General features: G+C 36.8%; 1 protein-coding gene across 1 annotated transcript in view; it reads right to left on the minus strand.

Moving 5' to 3' along the window:
• ASXL3 (ASXL transcriptional regulator 3) overlaps positions 1–14,733 on the minus strand; it is a gene marked incomplete at both ends in the record, with an annotated part of 127,315 nt that overhangs the window by 35,714 nt on the left and 76,868 nt on the right. The window contains 3 exons of the mRNA XM_082327368.1: positions 3,660–3,823; positions 8,434–8,553; positions 9,485–9,602. Of these exons, the coding sequence (XP_082183494.1) occupies positions 3,660–3,823; positions 8,434–8,553; positions 9,485–9,602 (402 nt within the window). The remainder of the gene's footprint in view (positions 1–3,659; positions 3,824–8,433; positions 8,554–9,484; positions 9,603–14,733) is intronic.

Below are 14,733 nucleotides of genomic sequence, written 5' to 3' on the forward strand. Positions count from 1 at the left end.
ATGTATTTATTTGATGAAAATCCCATTGTTCTTCAGCTGTAGAATGTTCTAATTAGAGCTGAAAAGAAAAATACTTTGCTGGCATTTGTGACAACTGAAATCTTTTCTGCAGAGACTTTGCTTTCCATATAGTTTCTATACCTATATGTTTTCTCTATTGCCACCTCAGTCATCTAGGTCTCCTGGGGGATCACCCAACAGGCTTCTGTATCAGTTGAACTTTAAGGTTTTTGAGCCTTTGAGTCCATATAGATTAACAAAGAGCTGAAAATCTGGATGTTCAAATTTCAGACATGAGTTTCCCAGTATCCGGTGATGCAACATTTTGGAGCAGTCTGCTGAATAGACAAGTCTGGGTCACGGCTGCTTCTTTGAACAATGTCCACATACTATCTTACCCTGAACCCGAATGAAAGCAAATAAAATCCTTGGTAAAACATATCTACCATAACTGCTAACTTGCTCCGATTTCTTTTATAGGCATTTTGAATACAGAAAATTACACACAGGCCTCATTGTTACTGAAATAAAATTTAAACTAATGTACAAGCTGAAATCAATTTCAAGTGTGAATAACTGATGATACAATTTATCTTTTCCTAAGGAAAAAGAAAAAGGCAGTGATCCTACACTTCCACCTTGTCAAAAATCTACCTGGAGTAGGAAAAATGACAGCACCAACATCAGTAGAGTTGTTCGCAACTTCTTCCACTCTGGGACATCTTTCCTAAGGCCCTTTGTTCCATGGGCTCCCATGGCTCTTGTTCCATAAGGGACTCCCATGGCTCCCTGATAGCAACCACAAAACTTGAAAACAAAAGAAAAATCAGAAAACACATCCCATGAAGCTCCTGACTTGGCCCTGAACTTTTTTAGAATATATTAGACTAACCAGGGTTGAGAGAGAAGTCATTTACTTATAATAAACACTTGCACACAAAAAAAAGAAAACCTCAACTCCCTTAACTAATGGTTTCTAAAAATGCTTATTCAAACTGACATATGCATGACAAGTTTCAGCCCGGTAAGATTTAAAGAGGAGGAGTTATACCGCCCAGAAAAATGGTGTTTATGACAGAAGTGACAAAGGATCATTCATCATAGGGTTTTTCTATGTGGAGCAGTAATAAAGCCTAAATGAGACTGCACTTCATTAGTAATTTATTTCACAGATCACTATATATACACAAATAGCATAACTCTATTACATTTTTATAGTGCCATTCATTACAGTACTTCACATAGTATATCCACATGACAACACAGAAATGCAGCTTTCTCTGGGGAAGACAGCAGCAGCCAACTGCAGAGCAGCGCACAGGGAGGAAACACTTCAGAGCCAGAAGAGCAGGAGTAGGAATTCTCAGGTGAAACAAGAAAAGGACAATATAAAACAACGAAACTGAACCCTCAGAGATGGGCAGCTAACTCAAAGAATAGTTTTACACCATTTTTGCTTGCCTGATGCCCCATTTGTTAGACAGTAGAAATAAAAGAGGAAGACTGAATACTCCAGTCAGAGTGACACACACTAGAGACTCCCACCAGAGCTCCCTGGCTGGAATTCTCTCCATCTCACTTGATCCTTAAGCACTACACTGGCATTTTCCACTTGCCACAGGAAGGAAAAGAATATCAGTTCAATTGCTTTCATCAGTCCGTATCTGGGATACTACTCTTTAGGCATAGTAAAGGACATATTCTCAGATATCAAGAAAAGCGATGCAATTCTTTCTCTACTAAGATCTCGACAAAGTGAGGATTCAGGGGTATTTCCCGCCCCACCAGAAAACAATCCTCAAACTAACACACACTTAAAGGCCAAACATTTCCATTAATCTTCCAGAGATGAATGGAGACTCCTGCCTTCCAAACACATGTTAAAACATGGTATGCTACACAAACCCACAGAATGCTGTGAGAAGACGAGACAGAAAGCACCTGTAAATGTCTCATGACAACTGCTTTTTTCCCTAGTTCGCTTACGAAGTAACAGCGTTGGGCCTTGGAAATAACACCTGCAATGTATGCATTATGTGAATTCTTTCCGAAATAAAAATAAAAAAGAAATGCATTGCTTTTAACTAGTGAGGTATGATTAAATTCAACAAATATTCTCTTGATTTTCTTGCCAAAAACTCTGCTGTAAGAACCCTGATAAGAAGGTAAATGGCTTGTCAGTTCTAGAGCCTCCATTTTAAAAAAAAAAAAATTAAAGCAAGAAACTTCTAAATAAGGCCCCTGTACTTGAAATGCAATTCATGAACACTGGGATCTTTGATGGTTGGAGAGAAAACATGATTTTTAAGTAGCAGATTTTTTTTTATCTCTTCTGGTAAATTAACTAGAAAGAGAGAAAAAATTCAAAACTCTAAGGAAAATATTTGCTGGGCACTAAGTTAAAATCTGTTTTACAGCAGGGGAAAAAGGTTCTCTTAAAATTTGTCAATACTGACTTTGACTGCCTTGTGGGAGCTTGAGATTAAATAGGTTTACATTCTTTCTCCTATGGCTCTGGTTTTAATATTCTTTTTCAAATATTCCATTATGAAAGTGCATCATTTTAGTCCACAACATACAGTATCTAATTTGATAAGAGGCCGAGTAAATGTACATCTACAATTTTTCTTTCTCTTTTTGTCTCATATTGCACTGCCTTCCCCTGTGTTACTGTGGTAGACACTAACTACTAACAGTTTAAGAAATGAAACCATGCCATTTAACATACTGATTTAAGATGCAGGGTTTAATTAATCATTTAAGTGAACTGCATTCTCTAGTTATTACATACAAAGAGGGATACTGACCATCTGCAAAAAATATAATGCCCTATTTGGGTAACTTAATGTGTCTGAATTAAGTACATGAGTATTCCCTGTTGAAATTGCTAAGATTGTTTAAATCCAGAAGTGAGGCAAGTGTGTAAATGAAATTGTTTTGGGCTCTCTTTGCTGTTTTAACTGCTAGACATGCTGGAAAGATTGTTTTCTTGCTCTAAGAAGCCTGCAATCTGACCAAAAAATGCAGAAAGGACCAAACATTGTAGGAAACAACATGAAACTGAACTTTTATTTCCACCCTGTTACTCCCCAAGTCATTCTCCTCAAGAGAACTGATTAACAACCTGTATGAGCCTATAGCTGTGAGCTCTGAACAAGAACTTCCTTACAACAGGTGTGAATGAATGGATTCAGTGCACTGGAGCTGAGCAGATGCATACGTAGCCATGTGTAAAAGGTGAGGAGAAGAAACTAACAGAACTAATATTGACCTGGACATTGCTGGCAGAGTGCCCAGGAAGATCACAGATAAAAAGAGACTCAATGTAAATAAAGTCTTGAAGTTGAGAAGTTTATCTTCAACATCATAGGTAGAAAAACTAATTAAGAGATTTGGCCAGTTCAGAAGATCTGCTGGCCAGTTTTCATTTAGACAAATCAGGGAGCTGCACAGTTTTCAGAAAGAAAGGAAGCAGGAACTCGTTGACGCTTAGATAAACTTTATAGTCATTCTACATCTAACAGTTTTACCTGTTTTTTTTTATGGAAATTTTCTTCTTATTCTTTCCTGGAACAACTCCTAGTCAAACAAATCAGCCTATGCAAACACACTGTAAAAAAGTCTCATTAAAGAAAGAAATATTGCACGATGCTACTTACCTGCCTGTCTACTTCTGGAAGCAAAAGCAGGAGGTATTGTTGAAAATGCTGAGGTAAAGAAGCAAAGGTGTGTTTATTTATTAAAGCCCTCAGGTTAGTGTTCACTAGAATAGATCCTGGTGTTTCTATGTCAATATCCTCAGCTTTGGTCCATTTCAAATGTCCTGGAGTAAATAAACAGAAATAACTTTAAACATAAATAAAGGAAGAGAGTAAGAACAATTCTTCTTTTTTAGATTTTAGCTTTTATTGTATAATACAGTAAGCTCCAGAGAAACAGTACTCTGAGAAGGGTAACAGCCTTTTCTAGGTGTCTTAACAGCTTCTTTTATACTCCCTGTATTTGTCTCTTGAGCTCTTACAGGATCCATGTTCCAGTCAACATTGCAGCTGACATATTCTTACTTCCAGCTCAAGATACCAACTCAACTCAGCAGCAGCAGAAAATTTTCTTGTCATGTCATCAACATAATTATAAGCATCTATTTCCAAGCAAAAGGCTGCTTGACGAAGCTGATGTGAATCAATAGTTATGGAGAGCTTCTCTTTAGCCGTGCTCCGCATCTGCAGTGCACTATGGCCTACGTAACTTGTCCCATAGCACCTGCTAAAAACTGTGTGAATAGACAGTGATCACAGAGATGAGAATATTTAATGTGTTAAATTAGTGTCTGAAAACAGGTATTTTTCAGGATTTTCATAAGAACCTATGATCTAAAATGATCAACACACAGAGGGCAGCAGCAGCAATTATCAGAGGTTTAGAAAACAGGGTCTGTGAGGAAAAACACAAACCCAGGAATGAGTAAGATGAAGACTTACCATAGGGAAGGGGAAATATATAAATGGCTGATGCACAGGGGTAAAGAACAATATCTTCTCACCATCCACAGTGGATAGCAAAGGTAACGAGCTTAAACTCTTGCACAGTAAGAAATATTTCTGTTAAGATACTGGGAAAAGAGAGCTTTCAACCACCAAGGACAAGGAGACATTGGATTAGATTCATAGGGAGGCATTACAGTCTCCATCAGTGGAAATCTTTAAGAATATGTTAGACAAACACCTGCCAGAAATAACAGGTGTATAACCAATTTTGCCCTATGACTGACAAACAGATGACCACTGAAGGTCCTGTCTGGTCTCATTTTGTTATCATTTCTAGGATAATATTTAAAAGATATTTTTTAAAGCTCTTTAAAGAGCAATTACTGCTACCTGCTTCAGGGTATACACATACTGCTACAATCCTTTTTTTCCTCTCAGTCTTAACATATTATGATACTCAATACAGAAATGGAAGAAGTGGGGAGTCCAGGTGGCTGGAAAAACTCAAAAGCTTCTAACCCCTCCCAGGAATCTCCTCCAGGTTTTAGTCTGCTGTACTTTCAAATATTTCAAAGATGCTACAAAAGAGGCCTTAACTAAATCATACACAAACTCCAACAGAATCTCTAAAAAAGCAATTGAAAAGACTATTTCACCGCTATGAGCAATGATGGCATTTGGCATTCACATAGCACCTCTCAGCAAGGATTACAACTGACACATTAAGAAGAATAAATATATTTTACAAATGGGGGAATTTGGGCATACTGTGTATTAGGAACTTCTCTAATGCTACAAACTACTTAACGGTAACATTAATAAAAATAATGCAATTATGCTTTAGATTTCTTGGAAGGCCTATAGTGGTCTTCCCTGAAAGGCTATAACATCACCCACAAATTGTACAAATGAAAGAAAATGCAGCAGATTTGTAAATTCTAAAAGTTCCCCTTCAGCCACAGCCTCCCACAAACATTCCTGCAATTTCCTTTTACTTTCCAGCAGACAATACTAACTGAATGAGACAAGGATTACTTTGCACTCAGCACAAGATAACCTTTTCCAACACACTGTATTTCAGTACAGCAAAGACCCCATTACAACCAAATGAACACCCTGTTATGAAGGACAATTGTATGGAAGAAGTGCTCATTTTCATGAATGCATCACAATAAACTGTCCTCACCATCTGTTCCACCCACCCAAATATAAATGCAAAAAGAACACAGTCCCCAAGTGTAACACAAGTAGTATGATGTATCTGATTTTAATGCCTGTATGTATACTTTTCTTTAATCAATACAGAATACACAGCCCCATATTCTAAGTGACCCAAATTGGAGTAACATTTTCCCCAGCTAATGCTTTATATCCTATGGAAAGACATACACATAGAGATGATCCAAACTAAAACAAGATATATGACTGCAAAGTCAGTAACATCCTTCAGTGGCAGATATTTTAATAGTGTGAAAAACGCAAGACAGTACCAGAAGGTCAAACTTAATTCTATGTGCCTGGGTCACACATTTTCTGATTTATTTGACTTCTACCGCTTATAAGCTACTCTGGAGGTTTTATCAACTCGTGAAAGAAATATGTATATTATTCCTAGGACGATAGGCCAGTAGCTCACTGTGGATGCCCAGCATAGCCATACGTAAAAAAAAAAAAAAACAAAATCTGTTCAGAAGAACAACAAATTCTCTCTCCTGCACCCTTCCTATGGCTAATTTAGGACCTTTACTGCAAGTCTCAAGTTTGCAATTAGATTTAGCAAAGTATTTGGGAGTAGCATGGAAAGTAGTAGTTCTGTGTAATACAAGAGTATGCCACTACTGCATAGCTAATCGTAACTCTGAGAGGAGTTTATGACAAAACCTATGCCAATGTTTTTTTATATTGTTTTCCACAGAGGAAGACATTTTGAATCCTAATTTAGCTGCTACCAGAGTCTGGGGGGATTACTGCCCAGATCAGTAACAGAACCTGGAAGATGAGAGAGAAACTCAAGCTTACATCCTTGGAAAGGAAGCGGTTAGTCTCCAACACAGAGAATTAACTATGAAAAGGACAAAAGCACCATGGTTCTACATCAAAGTATAAAAATCAAAATAGGAAAAGGATAGAAATCACATAGTTGGCAGAATCGGTTAACTAAAAGGGTAAAAAGACATCATATTTAATGATTAAAAGACATCATATTTAATGATTAAAATAATTAAAAATTTAAAATAATTAAAAGTCTACCAAACACAACATGAAGTGAATGCTGGGCAGATCAGCTGAGTTTCAGACAATCAATGCCTGGAAGTGAATCTTGCACTATATAGGACACTGGACCTATTCTCAAAGATGCTCAACAAGTGTTCTATTAGTATCCCAAGAAATATTATGTCATAAGAGAAACATTTCAGCACGTACAAGAACAGAAACCCTTAAACCTTACACAAAGTTCCCTGCATTCCAAGTGTGGTGTGCCAAAAGGCCAGAGGATTTTTTTTGAAATCCACAAAAAAATTTAATGAATTCACTCTATATTTGGTATTATCAGCCAACAGTTGATGAAATATCTGGGGATGGGAGGAATGTGTACATCAAATGATGTACCTCGGTCTTAAATGTAGAGAAAAGTTACAAGAAATCAACTAAAATTGAACGTATCTTTGCATAGCAAAAGCTGTAATACTGAAGGAGAGTTTTCGGTTTTGAATAATGCCATTTGATCAACATAGAGAACTAGCTATCCATCTGAGACTGATGAATAATCTGCAGAAAGATCATGTATGAAACCAAAGTACACTTTCATGGGAGGCTGTGATACAATAAGGCTTTCAGGAAACAGTTTGCCAGGAACTGGCAATAGCATATTTAACAACCAACCTATGATATTTAGGAAGTAAAGTACCTTCAAGCTATTTTACAGAATTGTTATATATAAAAATAGGACTAGGCTGGATCATTAATAAAGAAGAGCAATCTTATCACCACAAAGACAGACATCACGCAATTTTTAGGATGATCAAGCCACTATAAAAAGCTTGTTTCCTAACTTTTCCAATATGACCACATTGCAAAATAAATGATTCAGCTGTCTTCTGAATGCAAAAAGTCCTGTAAAGGCAAAGAAACAGTTACATAATTATTCTACTTTACTTTAGCCGAGACAAGAGTCTTAGTGAACACTACATTTTCTGTTCCTTAGGGAACATTTCCAATTATATTTCATGCAGAGCAGGAAAATCTGCCTATCACATGAAGCTACTGAGAATTTACTTTTAGCATCTCTTCAGAGAAAATTCTTCATTAATTACAGATCATCATCCATGAATCTTGCTAAAAAACACAGAAAATAAAACCAGAAACTGTATCTACCACCTCAAGAGATGCAGCTTCAAAATAACTAAGGATCCAACTGAAGAAACAAATCAACCAAGGAAAGAGAATCAACCAAAAATGATATGCCAAATCTCTATATGACATGGAATAATGCAAATGAAGACAAGAGGGTTAACTTCTAACAGGGCAGGTACATAAGTAAATATGCTATTATCTTTGGGAATAAATGCATGTTAGACTGCAAGCAAATTTACTAGGAAGACAGAATATTTACTACACCCTGCCCGCCCCGCCCCCCCCCCCCCCCAAAATCATAATGCGGCAATCACAAGCTAATTGCTAAATGACCTCTCTGCCTGCAGTTGCTTAGGTCTGTCAAACTTTAAAAAGCAACTACAGAAAAGCATTCTGGGGGAAAAAAAAAAAAAATGCCCATGGATTTTTCAGGTAGCCAAAAAGAAAGATGCCTTCTTGAGAAAGGGTCAGCTGCTGAGTTTGAAAAAGGGACAGATAAACCAGAAAAATAAAACTTTTAAAGAGAACACAGAGTTTAGAAAAATATCAGTATTACAATAACAAGTAAGATATTTATTTTACTCCTACTCACCTAAACCAGATTTTTTTAACCTCTTTAAGTGCTGGCTTGTTTGTTTTCCAGTTGGAGACTTTTGCCCATGTTTCATCTCCTTATCAGAACCATCTGCTTCACCATTTTTAGATTCAGATCCTTAGGAAAAAATAAAACCCCCCAAACATGATACTGATGCACTTTTATCAACAATCCCCCCAGCTCCCCCTACACTGTAAACAAAACAAAAATAGGATTTTAAAAAAATTGACATCTACTTGCTGAAAGGCAATACACCTTTCTGGTCACAATACAATTCCTCATCATCAGAGGAAATGGAAGTAAAAGCCCAATAAATCAATTAAGTGCTGAAAACTAAAGTTTACTGAACACTGCAGTCAATAAAAATGTTCACTAATCTAATAAAAATAACATTTTCCTATAATGCCCAAGAGATATCTTTAAAAATATTTTAACCTCGAGTTATGGGGCAGTAAAGCAGTCTGAAGGCGAAAAAAGATCATTTCTTCGTAAAGAAACGTTTGTAGAAGAGATATGCCTGGAAATACAATTGTCAATTTGTGTTAAACATAGACATAGAAATATCTTAAAATGAAGCAACTTAACCACCAGAACTAAAGGTCAAGGTTATGCTGCAGTGATAAGCATGGTAGCAGAATTAGAAAAGCTAACAAAAGGATCCAAGTATTGCAATGCAGAATTGAGACACAAATTCACATTCACAGAGAAGCTTGCCTTTTTTTTTTTCCCTCCTCTCCCCTTTTTATGGCATTGAATACCAGCATGTGGTCCTCCATTAGAGTTCCAGAGCCAAACAAAATGTTACTTTACATTCCTTTAAAGCTGCTGCTATTACCAATTGTCATTTTACTGTGTGCCTTCGGTCCTTTATTAAAGAAAAATCTCCATCCTTGAGACACCAGATTTGATAAGGAAATAAAGACGTTAAACAAAGCCACCAAGCGGAAATATTATTTCAGCAGTTCCAAATTCTGTATGCTACACAGCTGATTCAGAGGAAGGCTCTGTGACTAGAGCTGATCTTGCAAATGGTCCTTTAGCTATTTACCTGAAGGTGAATCCGACTGCTCATCAGACACCTTTAATGGTGTCAAAACAACACGAGGAACAGTCTTGTTTACCATCATTGAGACTCCATTTCTTCTTTTCTGCTGTTGTCTTAAAGCCTACAAAAACGATAACAAAACATAAAAATGTAACAAAAAATAATGCTTATAAGTGAATTACACGAGACATTTCTCTACCATTAAACTGAATCTCTTAAAATAAGCATAATTTACATAGCTACTGACTTGCCAGACTTCACACTCGTCCCCTTTATGTCATTTTCCTTTAAAATATAAAATCAGGCTTTTGGTTATAAAGAGAAAGAAGATGCACCTTAGATCATTTTCCAATACAGTTTTGACAACAAAGAAGCACGTAACTGTTTGCTCTACCTTAACAGCACAACATGATAACCCATGGAATGTGAAACTAAGACTTCCAAGTAAAAAAAATGTAAAATAAATGTTTCAAAACCAGAATAAAAATATATATGTCTGCACATCTCTCGCAGGTGCATCCTCTCCAGTATACTGCTCAGTCAATCAAGTTAACACAGAGTGTCATCAGTATGTACAGCATGTAAGGACTACAGTATTGATGCACTCACTCAGCCGTGAGTAGTGCTGCACAAAATCACTGAACATGGCAGGAATCATTTATTTTTGTGAAGGGAATCAGTCCTAATCTTGGAAACCTTGCAGCACTTGGCTTCTGTCTGCTTGACTTTGGGCATTAACCTTCAGAACACGAACATGATGGTGTTCTGGCAAATCTGGGGAAAAATGATACAAGAATAAATCTCTACAAATGGGAGTGCTTTGTGTTTCATAAATGGATCGAATACAGGGTTGATAATGTAATACAAAATATTTAAAGATTAGAAATAGCAAATACCTGTCAGACTGTTTTATATGGAAAATTATATCTGATTCAAAAGATCTTAAAACATACAAATATGAATACTTGCTAATTAATATATTTGCAAGCATTAAAATTCTGGAATTAATCAGAATGGGCTGGGCTTAATACAGATCTCTCCTATCCTCCTGTCTATTTTTCTCCAATCTTACTGTACACTCTCTTTTTATAACTGTGATTCATGCTATGATCTTGGGGGGGATTTATTAAAGTAATACTATATCAACAAGGAACATATTTGATATGAATTATCCCTGTAGGTTTATGAGCATGAATGACTGATGCCTTATAAGGTTTAAGTCTGTAACTCCAATTAATCTGTAATATCTTTCCAAAATGTTCACATAGCTAAATAAAAAAAAAAAAAAAAAAAATCTGAAAAAGAAATCGATATCACTCTATTCCTCTAAATAACACACTACAGAACATAAAATACACCAAGCCACACAAAAGCTATTTCATCGATTAACCCCTTTTATAGTACGCTTCTTAAAAGACATATAAGCACTGTGCAATAAAAAGCAAATTAGCACACTTGAAATCAAACAAAGAGAGGAAGCTGGTCAGATCTGCACTGAAGCAAAGAAGCAAGCAGAAAGCCACGAAGAACAGCCTATACTTCAAACATTTTTGAGACAGAAAATTCATAGTGGTATTTAGCAAGCACAACCAGACTTGTGGACAGAAAAATCACAAAATGTTAACATTTCTCAAAAATTCCCCAAAATTCCAAAAATGACCATCAGCGCACAGTCCTGCCAAGCTAAGTGTCAAACCAGGTGATCCTTATTTAATAGTAATACCACTGAGACAGTTAGAAACAGTCCACTAAAAAATAACTGAAAAGACAGCCAACTTCTGCACTAACAGCATACCAATATAACCACAACCCAAACTTTGTATTGTTGTGCCCCACAGCCTGATTTGCCTGATGAAGAGCAAAGAGAATATCCATCCTCAGTGTCATCCTCCCTACACAAATGAGTAAGAGCCCAAACGATGTCCCATGTTCTCCTCCGGCCTCCTCCTGACCTTTCAAGACAATTTCCACCTCTACCAGGGACCATAGCGTTGTTGCCAGCATCCATAAGGAAATACCACTTTAATGATTTATATAGCCACTGTGATAAAGGTAGATTCTTTGTAAAGCCTCATAGTTAGTTTTCAATGCTTTAGACTGAACTCCCACGAATGAGAGAAAGTAAGCAGCAGTGTATCCTCCATCAATGACAGGTAGTCAGCGTTCGTACACCTTAGGTGCAGCGGTACCCAGTCTTTGTCAGGCGCACCACTTACCTTCTTTTATGCTACAGGAAGGCCACTTGCAGACCTTAAGCACACATTTACGCAACTGATCTGGCACTTCCAAGAAGTACGTGCTCACAGAGCACTAATGCAAGACAGCACAGCTCATCCCAGCACTCCCTGGACACTCAGAGTCACAAGAGCAGGGAACACAGCTTGGGGCAGGCAAACGTTGCTACCAGAACTATTTACTTTGAGGCATAGCCCACTTTTGAGCTACAGGCTAAGCACCTACAGGATCAAGCACAAACCTTAAAAGACACCATTTTCCTTTGACACACATTTGCTTTTCAAGGTTTCTTTTTCCCTAACATTCATTGTTTCACTGCCAGTCCCTCCCCCACCTCCTCCAGTTTCACAACACAAGGAACCCATCACCATGCAGGGCCCATAGTTAAGTTTGGAAATCAGTCTGTACAGGATGACTCAAGCTGACAATAAAGCTACACACATGTGGACACCTGAAAGACAGGTTGTAGAATGGACAAAAAATTAAAACCATGTGGACATCAAAATCTAAGTCAAAGTTTTAACACAAAGTGTCAATGAATTACGCTGTGCCCAGAGAATAAACGAATAATCTTCCCTATGCCTCTCTATCTTTTCATTTGTCAAACGAAAGATATGAAGCAGGGGAGGGGGGTAAAAAAGTATCAAGGTAATAATCTAACACTTGATTTGCAGGTTAAAGAGAAGGCTGAGATTTTGCTCAGTCATCCTATTTAGTGAGACATATTATTCCCAGCTAATCACAACAATTTTGTGTTAAAATCTCTGTTGAATTTGAAGCTGCAGGGTCTGAAATTTTGGATAGACAAGTCTTTGCAAGACAACACTAGGAGCAACCCAGCAGAGGGAGAAATTGCCAACTGATGCCTAGTTACTAGTAAAGCCAAACACCAGAAGGAGTTAAGTATAAACCAAGGACACTCTGTGCAGTCTCTGCTGAGGATGAATATATAACTTCTCTACACTTAGCCTGAGGGATATTAATTTTAGGATACAAGACTACTGTAGGATAAGACAAGAATCTTGTATCCCAAGATTAATTCTACTTAGCTGGGAAGTCAATGGGATTACTCAAAGTGAAACATACAGGAAACACTTTGCTGTATTGAGCTTTTAGTGTACCAAGCTAATTTAGTGCTTTCCTAGTCACCACGACCAAATAAATCTCTAGTTTTGGCTCTTCTGGTGAAGGGAAAAACATGAAGTAGATGAGTCAAATTTGTAACTAGCACTGAAGAAAATGAGAAATTTTATAACTTATTAAAAAAAATCGTTCCAGATCTCACCGCAGATACAGAAACAGTAACTAACAAAAACCACATTGGCATCTTTTACTGACACAGCCTTTTGCATCTCATCCATATTTAGAGATATATAACCTCCTAGCTGGGCTTCCTACAGATCTGCAAGAAAGAGTCGATGATTCTACCAAATGATAAGGTGTCATTTTTACTATGGAAAGTAAGAGAGAAACACATGTAGCACATATGATAGCTTACATAAAGTATATTCTTCTTTAATGAGACTCTAAGTTTACATTTCAAATGTATTCAATCACTTTGTGCTAAATGCTTGAGTTAAAAAAGCTGCAAGTTGTAAATTCCTAGAACTGATCACTGTTGAAGTGTTCTGTAAAACATTACTACCATCCTATCTGTACAGCGCATAAATAAAAAAGGAGAGAAAGAAAGTAGAAGTTCATGTGGTATACAAGTTAAACATTAAAAGCTCTCTTAAAATCACCACCAAAATATAGTACTTACATCCAGCCTTTCACAAGCAGGTTTGCAAAGGACATCTGTGAATCTCTTGCACATAATGAGTATGGAGAATTCCCAATATTCCCATTCATAAAAATGAACCTGTGACCATCTGTTGAATAACACTGCCATGGTCATTGTACAGGGCTTGGCATAATTAATTTGTTTAATGAAATTATTTTTATTGCCAAAATCTTTAAGTAACCTATCAATCCATTTTCATCCAAAGAACTCAAAATAACATAAAACGATGGGTATTAAGAAAACACAAACTCTGAAGATAGACAGCAAAAGAAAAACACCATGCAATTAACAGTGATCATCTAATTCCAAGCAGTTTTTTATACAGAGGTGACAAGAGCAAGTCTCCTTCTCTTTTTCGGGGAGTTTATGCCCCTGCTGGGGTATAGCAGTGTGTTGGAGGTTTCATGAATGCCATTATCTGTTCTTAAGAATAATCATTTCATATTTGTTGATGTTAACACGGGAAAGACTTCTTCAGCCATGCGACAAAATGGTTGACTCTCTTCAGTAAAAACTAATAAAGTTGTCTTTGAAGTAGGAATGAAAGGAAACAGTATAAACTAAAACGTAACTGGAGAGAGGGGAAAAATACATCCCCAAAAGAGCACCAGAAGCAAAATGTCAAGCTCTATGCTCTGATTTTACTGCTGCTTGGGATATTTTTTTATTATTTTTCTTTCCCACATCTTTTCAAGTCAGAATGAAAAAATGCAGCATACAGATAAACCATTAATGCAGCAAACCACTTTCATTTGAGCTTAAATGCATGACATGCTGAGAATGTTAAAAATTAAGTTATTAACAACAAAGATATGTAACACTTGGTTGCATTAAGCAACATCGTCCCAGATTTCTATTTGTTCCATAAATGTCAAGTCTACATTCTGAAACTTGTATCATGAAACATAACCTTTGAAATTTCACACATTATGGATCAGAAATGTAAAGCTATGGAATTCTTCCGTTCTGCCATGTGAAAAACACAAGCTATGATACACTGAGAAAAGTCTATTGCACAAAATAAGTAACAACTCTACATCATGGTCATGGTTCCCAAATTGTCAAAGATGAAACAGATTTATAGTTTATCACTGATTCACTTAACACCACCACAAAATTCAGTCTTTGTCCTCTCTCTCACCCTCATTTTGTTAGTAAAATTAAGGCAGCTTTTAATTCCCATGTTTCTCTTAAATTAAAATTTCTCAGTGGCAACCTGTTTAATTGATACACG

This window comes from Platalea leucorodia, assembly GCF_965183815.1.
Source record: "Platalea leucorodia genome assembly, chromosome: 1".
Lineage (NCBI taxonomy): Eukaryota > Metazoa > Chordata > Aves > Pelecaniformes > Threskiornithidae > Platalea > Platalea leucorodia.